This window comes from Meleagris gallopavo, chromosome 22, assembly GCF_000146605.3.
Source record: "Meleagris gallopavo isolate NT-WF06-2002-E0010 breed Aviagen turkey brand Nicholas breeding stock chromosome 22, Turkey_5.1, whole genome shotgun sequence".
NCBI classification, from domain to species: domain Eukaryota; kingdom Metazoa; phylum Chordata; class Aves; order Galliformes; family Phasianidae; genus Meleagris; species Meleagris gallopavo.
The window spans coordinates 9052026-9070981 of record NC_015032.2 but is presented as its reverse complement, the minus strand read 5'-3'; the positions used below and the strand labels follow the sequence as shown (position 1 = coordinate 9070981).

The 18956-nt window shown below is 38.6% G+C and overlaps 1 protein-coding gene across 2 annotated transcripts in view; it reads left to right on the top strand.

The window, feature by feature from the left end:
- Positions 1-18956, top strand: part of PREX1 (phosphatidylinositol-3,4,5-trisphosphate dependent Rac exchange factor 1) — a 73979-nt gene that overhangs the window by 12402 nt on the left and 42621 nt on the right. For both annotated transcript variants that reach the window (XM_019622254.2, XM_019622253.2), the window contains exons 4-7: positions 242-343; positions 8828-8989; positions 14021-14154; positions 17673-17788. In XM_019622254.2, coding sequence (XP_019477799.1) covers positions 242-343; positions 8828-8989; positions 14021-14154; positions 17673-17788 — 514 coding nt within the window. The remainder of the gene's footprint in view (positions 1-241; positions 344-8827; positions 8990-14020; positions 14155-17672; positions 17789-18956) is intronic.

The window sequence follows — 18956 nt, the reverse complement described above, 5'->3', positions numbered from 1 at the left end:
GGAAGAGACCTTTCTTTGCAGCCACTGTTATCCACAGCAGTTTTTTTTTGCTGACTCACAGAGAATTTTGCAGCTTAACTTGATGGCTGTATTTCAGTGGAGAGTGAAGTCCCATTTCTTTTATCTTAGGAATGGTGAAGTTCTTTGTGACCATAATGTGTATTATAGAAACAGCAAATAATGTCAAAGAGCATGTGAAAGTGTTGTCTGAGTTAACATTAACTTCCTTTTTTGATTATAGAGTTGCATGCTTTTGGGAGGCAGAAAGACTACAGACATTCCACTGGAAGGTTATCTACTGACTCCAATTCAGAGAATTTGCAAATATCCACTTCTGCTTAAGGTAAACCAAGAAAGAATGTCTTTGGCTACTTGTTTTACTCTTGGAGTGATTTTTGCAGCTTTTTAACCCTGGATTTCCTGTCACTGCTACCGTCCTGACTTGTGCTTTTAAAGGTTCAATCCTGTTTACAAAAAATGGCTTTTTTTATGGATACAGTCAAAAAACTGGCTGATGGCACTGTTAAATCTTGTAATGGCATGGGTAGACCAGACAGGGTAAGGTACTCATCAGCTGATTTCAGATTTCTTCTGATATTTATGAAGACCTGAATGCTATTTTAGCTACTTCCTGAAAAGCTGTGGTTAAATGGAATGGTATCAGTATTCTAAGGAACTCCATGGCTCTTAGGGATTGGAAACCGGACACATCTTTCATCACTAGGTCTATAGTTTGAGTGTATTCAGGTCAGTAATGATCAAAATCTTCATCATCTGACAGCTGTTTGGCTTGTTTAAAAACCATTTGGTATTTCAGACAAGTTTCTACTGGACAGGTGTTACTGCAGAAATGACTCCTGCAATTTGCACTAATTGGCCCCCTTGCTAGCTGGTGTAGTGTAGGAGTTAAAGAACCAAAGACATAAAAAGAGCCAACGTACCTCATTCCTTCGGGTCAGGGCTGAATCATGTACCTGGTGGGGAGAAGGAAAAGGAGAAATCAGTTTCTAGGAAAGCCTCCATCAGCAGTGGTCTAGTAGCTACTTAATGGTTAAAAGCCACAAATCTTCAGTGATGTTCAGTCTCATATTCTCAGAGTAATGTTATATTTAATAAAATACAACTAATTCTTAATAAATATAAGAAGCAGCAATTTCTCATCTCTACAAAATGGTTGCTTCCTTAATCATGGAGGAAAATAATGATTCTGTGATGATCTGCTTCTCTTGGGCATAGGCTGGACCAATGAATCAAGTGTATGTCATGTAAAATTATTGCAGGACTGTATCTGTAAGTTCAGACTGAATAAGGACCTTCAAAGGTCCGGGCTGGTTAGCTCAATACTCATATGTTTCCTTAAATAAAAGTCCAAGTTCATCTGATAAATATTTAAATCATTTCTTTCCATCACCTTCCAGCTTTCAGAGAAAAAAATTTGAGTCCTTCCTACAGGTGGAATCATTTTATCTGTGCAGCAGACACCCGTCTTAAAATCTTACAGTACACGTTCATGTGCCATGTCTTGTGGACATAACCACTGAGATTTACATGCACACAGGCAGTTTAGCAGTTCAGTCCATCCAATGGAATGCAAACTCCTCTTATGATTTAAAAAGAAAAAACAAAGAACAGAAGAACATGCTCTGTTTCACCATAAATTCATGGTCAGCAAGTTGTGTTCTTTTCAAGGTTTGCCTGCTACTTGCTAGTACAAAATTGTCAGAGTGGGCGCAAAAGTTTCAGATGTAGAAAGAAAAAAAAAGGCTGAGTGAAGAGAAAACTGATTTCTGGTAGTGCTGGCGAGAAAAATGCAGCTCTCCAAGAAAAAAGTGAAATAGATTTAAAAAACAACACAACCTTCAAATTAAGTGTTTGCTATCCCTTTGCTCCTGAACTGCAGTTATTGCTCCAGAAATAGCTGTTCAGTATTCATGGGAATTTTATCTTATTTTATCTAATTCCCAGAGCAAACACATGCACTGTATTCCAGCTGATTGGTAAAATCATCAACACCCACTTTCCTATTTTACTTTCTTTCTAATAGGAGCTTGTGAACATCCAGATTTTCTGATGACTTTGATATGACCTTGTTATAGTTTACTTAATGTAGGTAAGCAGTTAGATTTGATAAAGATAATACGAGTGCAGTAGCTCAGACTTGCCCTCCCTAATATGACCACCTTCCACCTCTTTTCCTTGCTGTCACAGTTCAGCAGGGGATTTAAAGGCCATTTGGGTACATAGGTGTTCCGAATACTTGTCTGTTACTGAAGAGCTTTGCCAGAAATTTTCCTTAAAAGTGAGAAAGAGGCTTTGAACAGGCTTAAACAAAGTAGAACTATGCTTGCTGTGATGGACATTATGGTTTGGTAAGAAGAAAAGAAGCAAAGGCAAACAGGTGTACAGAACTTGAGAGCATAGACTGAGTGAGTGACTTACAACCCCAGCGTGGATGTGGACGCTGGAAAGCTTGCTGAGTAAATATTTCTATCAGAATGTTTTGGATTAAGGCAACTCTGTCTCACTGATAATAATTATGACTCTGTATTAATTAGCCTTAACTATGCTTCTTAGTTGTAGAAGCAGCTGTTGTGTAAACAGATCTCTGAACAAAAATAGCCTTTTTCCCCTTAATAAAGAGCATTTATGTCAGCAAGAGGAAAACCCTAAGGGAGCAGCGATCATGAGTTAATCACACCACTGGGGGTGGGGATTGGATGCAGTCATTTCTATCTCCTTCTTCCTCCCGACACGCAGAAAATGCACAGCACATGATAACTGCCCCCCATGGGCTCTGATAGCCCAGTGCTGTCACAGGGGCTGTTTTTTGTTTGATGTCTATTCTCTTAAGGAGCTGCTAGGTCTCCAGCCAGAAATGCACATTCTACCTCTGATCCTTTAAAAATATAACAACTCCATGGAAGATTTAGGGCAGTAAATATGTATTGCTTCATGTGATTGAAGACTCACTGACCCTAGGAGAGAAAGAAAACCTGGAGGCAGAAAGCTGAATATCCAGCCTGAGAGCCTTCTCAAAAGGGAGAGCTCAACAGTGAGGCATACACAGACTGCAACAAGTGTGGTGCTGGGATGTGAAAGGGAAAAACAGGAAGCCGGTGGTGATGAAGGAACTTGCTCTCCCCCCTCTCCATCTTCCCCATTCCTCTCAGCAACATTTAAGGAAGAAAATCTAGTTAGCCATAATTTGAATATGTTTAATCTCTGGGGTTTTGCACCCTCTGTTCAGAAGAGTGATGTTGCACTGAGATTCATAATACTGCCTGGTTGAAATCCAAGTCTATGTAGCATAACATTACAACATTAGAAGTTATATATACCCTACAGAGCTGTAAGGAACACTGCCAATTTATAAATCATACTTCTGTCTTCGACACTTCTTATATATCATCTCAAATAACTGCTAATATATATAAAACATGGTTTTGTTGTGCTTTAATTTGGCATATATTGCAGATTTGATGGTACATCTAATGTCATCAGTTTTACTGATTTACTGTTGCCTGATTTTTACCTTGCAGAAACAGCTACAGAAGTTATACGTTTTAAATGTACACAGGACAAAAAAAAATCTACTGTGATTGGCAGATACAGTGCCTGGTGTAGCATCTATTTTCTGATTAGTTTAAGTGGAAAATAGATTTTTAATACATGCAAATGTTAAAAGCTGAAAATACAAATACGAAAATCCTTGAAACACGAACACGTTTTTTCTGAGCATTTTTTCCTTTTTTTTTTGTCACAGTTTGGAATTGAACCATTTATTACCACATCTCTTTGAATTGATAAAAAATATGGTGTCTTTGTTATCTCTGTAATCCTGAGACGTTGACTCAAATAACTAACGGATGCATCCCAGAAACCATGTTTTATGCATGCCCTGCTTGTAGTGCAAAGCAACGCAGCCTGGCAAGCAATGATTTGCTCGACATTAACAGTCACTGCACAGAATTAGTGTTAAAGCCATGTGTGGGTGACAAGAGTATGAATATAGGAAGAAGGAATTTTTAAAATACAGGAACTTAGATATTTAAACTGCAAAACATGTTCAGTTGAGTTGTAAGTACACAATCATTTTCTGGGTAGCAACAGAGGACATGGGGAAGGATGACAGAGTCCTTTTCTTTAAAAAGATCAGTTAAGCAGAATAACATCCTTTCTGCTAGGAAATATTAAAATTGTGTTTACATTTGAAAAACCTCTAGTTTCCTCTGCCTGCATGCACTGTTTGCTCATCATCCCTCCTGCTACCTCTTTGCATCTTCCTGTGCAATGTTCTTCTTGTTGCTGAGTTCTGTCCTCATAGTTTTGTTGTTATTGTTGTTCTGTTTGATTTTTTGTGTGTGTTTACCTACAATTAGTAGGTAAACAAATGCATGAACAGCTGATCTGCTGTCTTTATGTGATTACTTCTTACATTTAGATTCTATTCTATTTGGAAGTCTTTTAGCCATATGCTATTTAAAGCTGTGTCTGACACTGAAATACTTTAGTTGGAAATCCTTTTACTACATTGCATAATTGAAGATTGGCATTTCTATGAAGAGTTCTCTTTTTGGGAGGGAGGGTACAGTTAAAGTTAATAGGAAGTAAGATAGCATTCAAATCTCTAGCATTGCCTTTCCTATATAGTTACTTCCTGATTGCTAGACAATTCAGATGGAACCAAGAAGCCAGATAATCTTTTAGAATCCAAATGCAAGAGCTTTGCTAGTGTAAATTTACACTTTCTTTCAAGAATTAGTTGGAAAATTGTAGCTTCCAAATAGACTTTTGTGATTCTGCTTCAAGGTTCAATTTGTTCCAAGTGCTTTAACCACACTGCCCTATCCATTGAAGGCAGAATGCCCACTGGGAAGAGCAGATTTGAGGCCATCTAAGGAACATGAGGATGCACAAGTCAATGGGACCTGATGAGATGCATCCGAGGGTCCTGAGGGAACTGATAGGTGAAGTTGCTGAGCCAATATCTATTTATACTTGAGAATTTGTGGCAGTTTGGTGAAGTTCCTACTGAATGGAAAAGGAAAATGTATAGCCCCATTTTTTAAAAAGGAAGAAAGGAAGACCAGAGGGAACTGCAGGCCAGTCGTTCTCACCTCTGTGCCTGGCGAGATCCAGGACTAGAACCTCCTTGGGAGCTATGCTAAGGTACATGGAAAACAGCAAGGTGACTGAGGACAGCCAACATGGCTTCACTAAGGGCAAATCATGCCTTTCAAATTTGGTGGCCTTCTACAATCACAGTGTTGGTTGAAAAAGTAAGAACGACCGACTTCATCTATCTGGACTTGTGCAAAGCATTTGATGCTATCCCACACAGTTCCTTGTTACGACTCTCTTTGTAAAATCATTTGGGCTCTGCATAAAAGGGCTATGAGTGTCCCAACCTGAAACTTTGCAGCTATGAAGCAGTGAAAAAAAAGGGAAATGCTGTGCCAGGAGGAGACAGTTTTTATTTCCATCTTAGTTCATTAAAGTTTTTTTTTTCAATACAGAATATTTTTGCAACTTTTCTTTTTTCTTTTTTTCCCTTTCTCTGAGGGAAGATGAGAAGTCAGAAGATAATGCCTAAGATGAGAGAGACTGAAAAATACCAGCTTTTCTGTTTTCAACTGCTGGTTAGTCTCAAGGATTAACAAGTCTGTAGCTAGAAAGTCGATATTTTATGAATTAATTAAAGACACTCTTTGCAAGGAACAGTTTTCTGTAAGTGCCAACAACCTCATGTTCTAGGCCTTGTAGTGCATAAGTTGCAACACATGAGACAGTCATTCCAGACAGCATTATATATGAGCTATCTGGAGGACAGGTCAGTCATACCCAAGGTTTGCCATCTGGTCTCTCTCTCAGCTGCCTTTCTAAGCGTTGGCAAATGCTCTTATAGTTTACACATCATAAATCTGCCACTCTAATAAGTAAATACCCAGTGCTCCCTGGCTGTATTTCAGAAGTGCTGGGCTGTGTTCTTATAGGGGATGCCAGTGTCAGAGCAGCAGGGCTCTTCCTCTGGTGCTTAATACTAAGCAGGGATGAGAGCAAGCAAGTCACTGCCCCAGTGATTCTCTGACTGTCAACTACTGCTGTTGTGAAAACTGAATACCCTGGCTAGTGCCCTCCCTGCCTTATCCAGCCCCCTTTCCTACTCTTGTTCAGCACAGCAGGTAGCTAGCAGGAGTGGGAAAGATGTTGCTTTCTGTCCTCCCTTCTTCAAAATCTCCTTTGGATACACAAAGAATCTTCTGAAGTCAGAAGATGGAGGGTAGGGGGTGGATTGGGAATAGAATAGAAAAGGATTGAATCTCAAAGAGCTTACTTTTCCTCTCATTAGCAGCCACTGCAAAAAAAAAATAAAAATGCTTGGGGTTTAGAAAGTAGGCACTTGTTCCTTCCTGTATCTTCCCTCCCTGCTTTCAGGCACCAGGAGGCACAGGAGCAGCCGAGGGATGTCCTGCAGATTAGGAAGATAATGTAGCTGCAGGTGTGTGGGGCATTAAAGTTGCAGACTCCTGTACTGTTCAAGACAGCAAAATAGATGTATGCCACAGACTGCCTTGCTTTGCCTACAAGCAAACCTTGAGAGAAATAGTTCATGATTGCACATGTGAAGATACAATTTCTGTTATAGCAGAAGATGGTTTTTTGTCTCTGTTTATTGCAGCTGTGGTCTTCTGTGAATGAAGAGCTCTTCCTCTGTGTCTTGGTGATACTTCAAAAAAGTATGTTTAGACAGTGCTGATATTTACATGTGTTTCTAAAGGACAGTGGTTAACACTTGTCATGTAGCAAAAATTCTGCACTTTGTTTTGGAAGCAGAAGCTAGTGTCACCAAGTGGAACAACATCTCTCACCTACTTCTTTGCTATTATTACTTTTAAAAAATTTAATTTTCCTCGACTTACTCTGAACAAAAGTGGGATATGGGTAAGAACTTCCATGGGAAATTACATTAGTGATAGTGACTGACAGTTGTATCAGGCACTCTCTTATGCATGTGTTACTCTGTAAATCATGCAAGATCATTAATTCCTTTTCTTAATGGGATTCCCAGTTGTCAGCACATAACCCATCTCCTCCATCATTCCTCTGACAACAGGCACTGTCAATCACCATTTATAATTATGAGGTAGGAGAAGTTGCAGCTGTGAGTATGCTATCAAAATACCTAATCTATGCAAAGAATTGAATAGCCCAATTTTACTGGACAAACATATATATAAGTCTTGTATGAGGAAGCACCGAGACTGACTGTGAAAGAGGCTGGAACAACCTGTACTACTTTTAGCTTCCTCCTTTAAAATATGCCTTCCACTTTTGCTGTTTTTTGAGCATCTCACACTCTTACTACTTATTCTGTAGATATACCTGCTAGTTATCAGGGGTAGCACGTGACAAACTAGTCACACACTGAAAGTGACTTCTGTCTGAAGAACTTCATAGAGCTTATGTATGAACCAACTGTAGAACAGAGAAAGCTTCTTGATTTAGCATCACGGAGTATTTGGGTTTGCACGCTTCAGCAGAAGCTGAGTTTCAATCCACATCCCTTCACTGACAGGCCCTGGAACTAGACCCTAGAAGTACCAGTTAACTTGAGCTAGAGGTTGTGTGAACAGAAACCAGCTTAGGAACAGTGCTTGCATTCCATGCTGTGCTACCAACCCAAGGGAAGCAAGCCCCTGTAGTACTGAGGATCACCTGAAATCTGAGTATGTCAGTGTCAAGGAAGACAGCAAAGCACAAAGATCTTTAATGTCAATATGGCAAAAATTAGCCTGGAGAAGAGTCAGTAGCTTAGGTTAACGTGTTGATGTGGAGAAGCCAAAGACAAGAAGGACTACAGAATAGACCTTGCTGAAGGCTATGACAAGCAATTGGGGATTGTAATCTCTCATCCTGGATGATCACCAGCTGGAGCAATCAGGTTGTCTTTGCCCATACTGGTGAGAGCTATGGACTGCACCAGTTTAGCTCTGTCCAGATCACACTGCACACTGCTGTGCAGGATCTCTGGCCACATTTCAAACGTTCTCCTCTCTCATGCAAAATGATGCAGTTCAGCAGCAGTTTACCATTTAGTCACATGACTTTAAAACAACCAAATACTGTGTTGAAGTAAAACATAACGGGAAAAATATTTCAGGCAATCTGAAAATGTGGGTCTTAAGCACCATATTATGTATCAAGAGGAAATTACCAGGCTTAGCTAAGGTTTCTTTAATGTATTTCTATCCCTTTGTGGCTGACTATAAAATAGCATTGGTCTAAAAAAATGATTAATTATGTGTTGATGTTGGTTGCCCCTTTGCCAATCTGGTAGATGTCGCCAGGTCTCAAGTTTTCACATTGTTGTTCTTCAGTGGTCAGTGTTTATGGCATGTTGTGCAGTGAAACAAGTGAAGCAGACTCTTAGGAAATGCTTTGCAGACAAGTTGTTTTCTACGTTACTCACTCCAGTAAGGCACATGTCACTCTGGTATGTTTGCCTTTTGGGGAACCTTTACCACTTGCCATGTGCCTGTCTTGGTCATACCAGAAACAAATGTGACACAGCAAAACATATTTGGCTTGAGTTCTTTTAATTTGATGTAATTTTAATTTAATGTAATTAACATGGTGATTCTTTATTTATTTAGCAGCATTCATATAAAGTAACAGCCTTGCAGGTGTGAGGAGCAGAGAACACTGTCCATAAAATCCATTAAATCTGAAATACTTCTGGCGTTTTCCTACAGGATTGTACTTTAATGCTGTGTTTGGCTTTTCCACAAGCTACATCTGATCTTTTTTTTTTTCTGTTGTTTGCAAGGAATTGGCTAAGAGGACTCCCTCTAAGCATCCTGATCACCCAGCTGTCCAGAATGCACTGCAGGCTATGAAAACAGTCTGCACAAATATCAACGAGACCAAGAGACAGATGGAGAAACTGGAAGCCCTTGAACAGTTGCAGTCCCACATTGAAGGATGGGAGGTATGATGCAGGACTAGCAAGCTCCCTGGAGACAATTCATTGCACAATGCAGTGGGCTGAAGTTTGGTGACGCATACTGTGTACAGGGATTTCTGATGTGTAAATGTGCTTGAAGGTGTGGGTGGTATCACTCTGACAGCTTTAGAATTCAGTGTTTATTTTTGAGTGTGTGGGCTGCTGCTAAATTGTAGCAGAAGATGTAGATCTTAAAAGAGGTAAAGTTGTTAGAGTTGGGGAGGACTGAAATTTCAGACGGGCCGGTTTTGTTTGAAGGACAAATCCAGAAGTAAAATCAGGAGTGATCTAAATAGCACAGACCTCTCTTTATTCCTACAAGCCTTTAGTTTTTGTGTGAGCTTTGAAAGTTGGCATCATGCAGATTTCCTGTATAAAAAATAAAGTTAGATTAGAAAGTAACTATTATGTTCGTGTTTTCTCCAGTTCAGTTTCTCATGGATGTGTTTCGACTAAGGTGTTTCTCAATGAGTGGACCTGTATGGGCAGAGGCACTTAAGTATGAAAGAGAGGAAAGTGAGAGGGAGAGAACTGGGATGTGAAGCCTGGGGAAAGAGGAAATATGGAAAAAGAGCCACCCAGGAGAAATACTGCTAAGTTGGGATGGTGCACAAAAGAATTGGCAGCTTGTCTTGCGATGATTTTAGTTGAGGCCCTTGAAATGGTGGAGTTGGAAGCCTCTGGGAGATGCACCACAGGGAGTCAATGGTGTTAAATGGTCTCACAGGGAGACTGGCGTCAGCTTTTAGTAAGACTGACATTTAAAATGTCGAGACTGATCATTGCCAGCTGAGGACATCTTTTTAGAGGTCATGTAAACTTCCTCATGTTTGGACTCTTGGGTGCTCTCCATGACTCTTTTTTGGGTTGTTTTTTCTGTCTTTCGTGTATGTTTTAAACCTTGCTCATTTTCTCCCCGAAGGATGTTCTTGGCATCTAGCTAAAGGCATGAGAGCAACCCAGATATCCAGCTGTGTGTTTTTTGGATAGAAAGCTCAGCAAACAAAAAAGTCATACAATGTTCTATATAGGAGGACTTTCAGAAGCAGTCAGAACCATTTCAAATGCAATGCAACTCATGGGTCATCTAGGCACGAGGCATGTTTGAACTCCAGGGCTTGAAGCACGACTCCTAAATTGTGCATGATATAATAAATGAAGTAGTATCAAACTTAATGCAATTTGGGGGCAGTGGATGAGGGGAGGCTTACAAATTCACAGCAACAGTCTGGGTCTGAAAACACTTTCTGATTTGTTTATATACACTGTTTTGAAAGATAGTCACCTATATTACTCAACCCAAAAGCTCAAAAAGGGAAAAGTGTTTTTCATTCCCAGTAAACTGTGGAAATTTTCTGAGTCTCATAGTAGCTCGTTAAAAGGAGGAAAAACAGCTTTATAAATGCAGACCAATGCTGAACATATCACATGTGCACATCTATGTGCACATTAAACAATTTGAAACGGATTGATAGTTTTCTATTTTTGGGTTGCCACAGTACTATGTTCTTGTAAATTATGACTCTTGAGCAAAGAGTTGTTTGTAAATAGCTGGATGTAGTTCTTTCAAAGGTATTTCATGAAATATTCTGAATGAGAAGGATTCCTAACTCCTATCCTGTGGAATGTTGCAAATGATGAATTAAAAGCACTTTAAACTTAGTAATGGAGGGGTACAAGACACAGAACTGTCTGTAGGAGAAAGTGTATAAGGCAACTTTTATGTTCAGATTTTATCTGATGGAAAACTACTAGGAAACAGTGAATCTTTTTTATCCATTATTATGGTTATAGATTCCGAAACATTCAAGCCCTGTGTGTGTGTTCATGCATCATATGTACTAATCTGAGAAGCCCTGTGGTTTCCAACAGCTTTAATACAAGACATCTAAACTGTCAAAAAGCAGTAAGCATCAACTTTCTTATAACCATGTCTTTTATGACTGTATGAGATATAGCCTGGCTCTGGGGTGTGTGCAAGCAGCCCAACTTAGAGTAACTTTTTTCTCTTTATTTGGAACAGGCTTCACTCTCTCTAGTGTTTCTGATTAACTATATCAGCACGGTTTCATTGGGTTTTGTAATGATTATTTCTTTAAATTGCTCCAGTGGGATGGATCCTTGGTATGATCTTCATCCTATTACCCTCAGTGCTACCCTCAATATTTCCAATGTGAGGAATGATATAAAATGATTTTGCCTCTGCAATGTCTCATCTTCTTGCTCTCGAGGGTCATCTGGAGTCTCACTAAGAACTGTTGCTATTTTTTTTGATAATTTTTCTCAGTTCCACTCTTTTTCTTCATCAGTCTCTTTCTCCTTCTAACACAACTCTGTCTCAGTATCAAAACTGAGCATAAACTTGTATCATCCTATAAGACTTTTGGAGACATGATGGTGGGTCACATTAAAGTAGGCCAAATCTGGGAGGCAACTGAGGGCCTGCAGGTTGATCAGAGGTTTGTTCATCTCAATGACCTCTGCTCAGATTCATTCTTCTGGAATGCACAGAATCCTCGTAGCTGTATGTTATGGAATAGTTTCAGGCAGGTCAGTCTGATTTTGGATAATCCTTCTGTGAAACAAGTATTACTTTATAAACAAGGGAAAGAAAATAAAGAATACTCAAGAAGGCCAGCTTTTGTGTAGAACGTTTCAGATTGTTTATCAGTTAATATACTGTTTTTATTAATTGAATATTGATTATTCTGTAGGGTGAGCTCTTCCTCGTGTTATTTTCACTGAATAATGAAGAATACACACATTCTCCAATCTGAAATGTTTAGGGAAACAAAACCCCCATCATAGAACAGAATGAGCTGTAAGATGTGTTAACACTTAGGCAGATCAGTCACTTCATAATTGACTGCAATTTGCAATTCTAACCAGCGATGATGTTTTGTTTTCTTTTTGCCTGCAGCTTGGTCCCACTTATAAAAGTGTGAAATCCTGTCTTGTCTCAGGAAACATCAAATTAATCTTCCTGCTCTGTTTATTACTATTGAAAAATCTCTCAAATGGGTGTAAATGAGAAGTAGGTAGGTTAAGAGGAAATGTATCAACAGGAAATACACCACCATTGTTCAGATACCATCATGAAGGGTCTGACAGAAAAATAAAGATTCTTAGATTTTGAGAAGTGACTGTTGCAATCTTTGCTTTGATTTCCTGCACAAAATAGGCCAGATAATTTTTCCATGTGGGGAGCTTGCTTTTATATTGTACATTTGGATGGTTTGTGTTCCTATTTGCATACGTGCCTTTGGAGTTATAATTCTGACATACTATTATTTATCTTGGAGGTAGTCATGGTCAGCAGGTCATTTTCAAAATAACAAGCACTTATTTCTGGACATGTGTTAATTATTTCTATAGATGGATTAAGGAAATAGAAGTGTATCAGAGCAACAGGTGGAAGCATTGCATCTAGCTAGTTCATATGTGATTGAATCTAAAGGAATACAAACACATCTGGACATTGGTGTCCATTCTTGGCAGCCTTTAAAGAATAGCTTCTTCCATGTTAGTGAAAAGCAAGTGACAGCACAGCTGCCATGGTTTGATTTAGAAAACAATGTAATTAAATCTTCATTCGCACCTTTACAGCGACTGCATTGCATTTGGAAAAGCTGATTTAATTCAGTTTAAGGGTAGCAGGCTTGACCTGAAAAAATTTCATTCATGCAGTTCTAAGAACACTAACAAATCCTTCTGGGATCACTTTCTAGACGGAGGTAAATTTCATGCCTGCTCAAAAAGATGTTTTCAGTTAAGTGGGATGAAATGAACAATGAACTGTGTTTTACAAATCTTTTTGGGTATTTGTGAATATAGACTTAATGGACCTTTGCAAGTTGAGCAGTCTGTTGATAATGGATATCGTGCAATCTACAGTCAGTTCTGTTTTCCAGTACGACTCAAGACAAAGATCGTATTATCTAATTTACTTCCTTATCTACATGCAGACCGTGGAAAGAACCCATGGTGTTACTGTAGGTCGTTCTTCCTTCCAAATAAGAAATAAATGGAAACTGGGTGTAAATGTTTCTTGTGGGTCTGTGTGTTTTTCTGAAAAGAGACTTTTTTCAGTAGGATCCTTTGAAGTAGTACTAGACCAAGGAACTTTGCACTAGTGACTGTGGTTTAGCCAGTCTTGTTTGGTCATTGGAACATCTGAAGAGCAGATTCCCAACTGTGTTCATTCAGAATGTGGAGATACTTGGAATTTGCCTGTTCTGAGTGCAAGGACAGTTTTTCAAATCCATTGGCCCTAACATATTTCAAAGACTTAGAGATAGCTTTTGCTAGAAATAATCATAATAACTGTTTGGGGAATTAATGGCTTAGTGATCTGCTTTGGTTGCTTTGAGCTTTTGGGGATCCTCATACACTTAAATGTCTTGAGCATTAAGCTCAGTTATCTCTGTGTCTGTTAAACGCACATAATAATTTGCACATGACAGCTAGCACAGTGTCTGGGACCCAATCTATGATTTTCATGGCTATGTTTCTAACTTGCATCTATTCTGTAGAATTCCAGTAAGGAGAGCAGCTGTAAATACTTCTAACAAAAGAGTTAGAGAGAAATACCACTAAGATGATTTTCCAGAGAGAAGGTTACTAGTGACTTACATGACTATCAGAGCTAGGGAAGTACCACTGTTCTTTTATAAAGCTTTTTTAAAGCCAACAGTTGTCATACTTTCAGTGATAGCTTGGGGTGAAAAGGGAAGATTAATGGTCTTGGGAGATTCACAATATGGCTGCTTTAAGGAAAAATCTCTTGGAGTTAGGGGAGATTTATCACGATGTATGAATATTCCAAAACATTTGTAACCCAGAAAGGCATGAGGTCTTTAGCTGCAGTAAGAAATCGAAGACTTCCTCTTCATGAACGCATCAATCATTTTGCAGTTTAATGACATGCAGATAAAATAACAGCATTTTAGTAGGAATGTTTCGTTGTGTGCACACAAAAAAAAGTGAAGAGTAAACAAGATCTCTTTTCTGTTTCAGGGGTCAAATCTGACAGATATCTGCACACAGCTCTTGCTCCAAGGAACTCTGTTAAAAATCTCAGCAGGAAATATCCAGGAGAGAATGTTCTTTCTATTCGATAATCTACTGGTCTATTGCAAGAGGAAATCCAGGTGAGATCCTCTACATTTATGGCTTTATAATGGGACTATTCTGAGGTTTTGTACATAGGATGTATGAGAATTTACTGAGCACTCACTTTGTTCCCTGTTGCTATGTAAGGCTGAGTCATAGTTGTGACATTCCTCTGTTCTTGACTGTTGCTATTGCTTATACTATAGGAGGAGGAAATTACTATGTGATGGGATAAATATGCCAGAGATTAATGGGGTTCCCACCCTGAGAAGCACACAGTCCAAAGACAGAAGTTGATACAGTGCAGAAAAATCACTAAGTGAGTTCTTACAGCTGGAAGGTTTCCCAGAGCAGATGGATCTCCAGGAGTGATGTGAAGAAGGAGGCCTTGCCAACTTTCTCCGTGAGGTTATTCTAAGCAGAAGAGGGTGACATGAAAATTGATATAAAGCCAAGAAAGGGGAAAGAAGACTAAGGGAACATTTAGTAGATGCAGGACACAGAGGATAGAGGATGAAGATCAGCAGCCCATGTGCTCTATGAATTGTCTTGCTTTCTTATCTTAGTAGCAATTTTTGCATCATTTCACTTTATAAAAGTTGAGCATTATTGACAGCTGCCGCTTATTTTTAAAATAGCACTGGCACAGTGGATGGCAATTTTCTTCTGTTGCTATTATACCATATTTCAATTCTTAAGCTTTTCACCTCCACATTCCTAGTCTCATTCTTGTGTCCTGGTCTTTTCTGGATGATTTACCACGCATCTTCTACTGTTCAGAATCTCCTCCTGTAATATCCTTTCTCTTCTTCAGTTTATACCTCTTTACTGGTGATGGCCAACCCCGTTAGAACTTCTTAAAAACCAGAGTGTTTGATCCAAGGAAAATATTTATATTTCAAATTTTGGGTTTATTTTCTGTTTGTTCAGTAGAAATTTTGGAACCATTAAACTGGGAAAAAAAATCATATCAATCATGCTCATACTTTTTGTGTGAATAACAATGAAACTATATAATATAAAAAGCAATTTGTAAGATGAAATCTACTTTAGAAATTATTAGAATGTAATGTAAATATTTAACTGAAGAAAAAAAGGACACAAATCTTAAACAGCTTCTAATCTTATCTAAATGAAGCATTCTGACAATGGAGTAGAATCATAGTTTTAAGATCATCTCCTTCCAATCCCCCTGCTGCAGGAAGGGACACCCCCCTCTAGACCAGGCTGCTCACAGCCCCATCCAGCCTGGCCTTGAAGCCCTCCAGGGAGGGGGCATCTACAGCCTCACTGGGCAACTTGTAAGAAAGTTGAAACATTTTGTTTTGACATTTCACCAATTTGTCAAAATCCACGCTTGTCTATAAGACAGTTCAGAAATTTGAGCCTTCTAACTGAAAAACTTAAAAAAAAAAAAAAAAAAATCAACTTGATATGTAATCTTTTCTTTCTTCAGAGCTCTTAAAAGCTGTCTTACTATTTCTGTTTGTAGTTCAGGTTAGTGTAGCTCCTCCCGCTGTCCAGGCACATTTCCCGGAATGCTAAGATTCAGAAAACAAAATGTTCTACTGCCTTTTAAGCAACCCTCTGTTTTTTGTACAGGGATGTCACTGAACTACTCTCTAGTTCGGCTTGATTTTGGAGGAGGCTGCTGTAACACTTAGATTTTCCCAAAGGATCAATATTGTTTATCTTTGTCTAATAATATAGCTTGAACTGATGAATGCCCAGAATCTGATTTCTATTAAAAAACTGAACATTTTATTAAGTCTACTGGGAATTGCCAAATGTGAAAGATAAATTTAGGAATTGCTACATGACTTAGTTTTGGATATTTCCCCTGTCTAGCTGCTATTTATAATTAGCCGAGGATGGAAATACATTTATTTTCAGTTGTGCTGTCATGATCATTTGAGCTGTTGCTTGATGAACAACCAAGGTGTTAGTGGAACACTGAGTTGAAAGAAAAACAAACAAACAAAGCCCTGCCTGTGTCAGTTCTCAATTTGAAATTGAATTACATGATTCTTATCCCACTTACACTATTCTAATCTTGTAGAAGTCAGTGGATTTTTTCCTGGATCAAAAAGTGCAATCAGAATTCAGCCCTAAATCATCAGCAGATAATCAGTGCTGCAGCCATTTTACTTTGGGCATCACCTTTCTAACAACAGCACAAATTAGAAGTAGCTTTGTTGTGACCATTTTAAGATGTGTTCAGAATCAGAATCAGATTTGTGATTTTAGATCTAAGACTGCAGTCTCAGCTTTTGCAGAAGCTTTGGGAAGCCTGCCAAACTGATGACATAGATTTATTTATTTATTTATTTAATTTTTTCAGAGCTGAGTATTGTTTTGTATTTTTGGTGGTATCACAGACTGCTGCTTAAATTGAATCCTGATGTTAGGAACAATATGTTTCATGTGGGGAAGTGGGCTGAGTATTTAAAGGGTTTTATTAAGGCTGCTAGGACAGCTTTTCTTTTGATTCCAACAGACATATTTAGGAAATGATCTAATAGCTCCTAGATCTCAGGCCCTGTCAGGCTGATTAGATGTTAATTTATGGTCATTACCAAAGGTATATTTGTCGCTTAAACTAGCTGTAAAAAGGAAAAAATTGTTCAAAAACCCGTGGTGTTTCTCATCTCACCACAGTTATCACAGATATTTCACTCTGACAAAAATTTTTCTCCCCAGTTGTTTTTTATTGCATTATTCTTTGAATTTTATGAACTCCTGGCAAGTTGCCGGTGCAATCCCTTCACTGCACAGAGTTTGGACAGTTGCCATCTCAAGTGGTGATCATTTGACCAGTCATGTTTTGGTTCATATAGCAGGGTTGTTCTTAGATATTAAAGCTCAGCAGGTGTTGGTTGTGTAGTTTTAAACCTATTCTAGACATAAAAATCAGAACATAAATAGTGATGAAAAGTGCTTTCCTGAATTTTTTATAAGATACTTCAACAGACACTGAAAAGCTTATGGATGAGGACATAAACTCTAGTGCAAAATTGCCACAGCAGCACTTTCATAAATGCCACATGCAGAGACACTTAAGACACACGTGAAGGCCATGTGATGCTAGCCTCATTGCACATTTCATTGTACATTTGGAATGTTACACACCCACCACAATTTCTTCAAAGCTATAGGCAAACCGAGTAGGCAAGTATAACATTTTTGCAGGTAGTATTAAGGGTTATATTCCAAACTCATATGCAATTCAGTTAAGTACTCAAGAATGCAAATCTTAAAGACACCGATCTCCAAGTAATCATGCAAAATAAGTTCTTTCTTGCTGTACTGATGCTGTTGCAAACTTATCTTTGTAGACTAATTGAGCACTTAAAATCTGAGAAGTGGCTGAATGCTACAACGCACTAGACTTGATTCCTTTTTTAATAGTCATATCCCAGGTTGATTTTTGCTGTTGTTTTCTGTACCCATTGAATCCAAAAAAAGCTGTGTGTTGTAATATTTGTGATGTATGTATGTAACAAACATCTTGCTTTAGTTGCTTATGCTTAGCTAACTGTCTGAATCCTAATTGCAGAGTTGCTGGGAAAAAACCATCTAAACGGACAAAATCAATCAATGGATCCCTCTATATCTTCAGGGGTCGAATAAATACAGAAGTCATGGAGGTGGAGAATGTAGAAGATGGAACAGGTAAGAGAAAACATACCATTTGGTTTTTAAAATAGAGCAAGTCCAAATCTTGTGTGGGAAGTTATTACAAAAGTATTCACCCTACTCCTTTAATGAAATCTTTGGTAAGCTGTGTAACATCTGATGTCTTCATTCTTAGGCCAACTTATAAAGTTGAAAGACTGGTCATGCTTTCAAACATTCTTGATTCTGAAGTGACCTTTTGAAGAGCTTGTGTATCCAGAAGCTTGTCTATTTTTTCTCCTAATCCAAGTTAATTTAGTAAAAGATTTTTTATCTTCTTTCCATCCTTTCTTTTCTTAGATCTTAAGCCATTACAGCTATAATAACAGAACTTCTAGATCTTCTTCGCATTTAGAATACTACCAAATATTAGTCTTAGCATCAAATCAGTAGCATGGAATGTGGCCATGATGAAACATGGGAATGGCTGTTGCATTACTGTTCTTTTGACCTGACACATGCTGAAAGAATGGATGGGTTCGGACTTCATCCACAAAAGCTGCACCAGCTCCTGTGACTGTTGTAATAAGTCAGGAATTAGCATTCTTTCCTGTCAACATGTGACATTTAAAGAGTTTCCAGGTTCTGTGGGTAAAAAATCCTCAGAAGCAACAGCCTGCTGTATTCCCAGAAAGTTCAGAACTAATAATCCAAATAAGTGTTGTAGACTTTTTCACCAGTGCCATTTTGTTTAGGATATTTTACCTCTTCTGGGGTGAAATTACAAACTATCACCTTAGGATGGAAGCTGTAGAGAAAATGGCTTTGTGGGCAAAGTATCATGGCAAGAAATATGAAAATGCTGGTCTACCTTGACTGGAACTTCACTCATCAGTATAATCAGTGTGGATTTTCTCTGCCCTGGCTCTAGACATAAGAAAAACTTCCATGACACTTCCAAATGTGAAGTTCCACTCCCCTCGAGTCACAGAGATCCTTGATCACAACCCTTTCTCATACAAAAGGTGTTTATAAAAGGGCAGGGTTTTCAAGATGAACAGCCTAGTCATAGATACTTTTTTAATACTTATATGGACAGTTGGTAAGACTGATGCATGAGGAACACCTTCAAAAATGAAGCTCTCCAAATAAGAATATTTTAATAAAGGTGTCACACACTGATCTGATTAAAGAAGGCCTTCTGTTCACTGTGTGCATTGTGCTT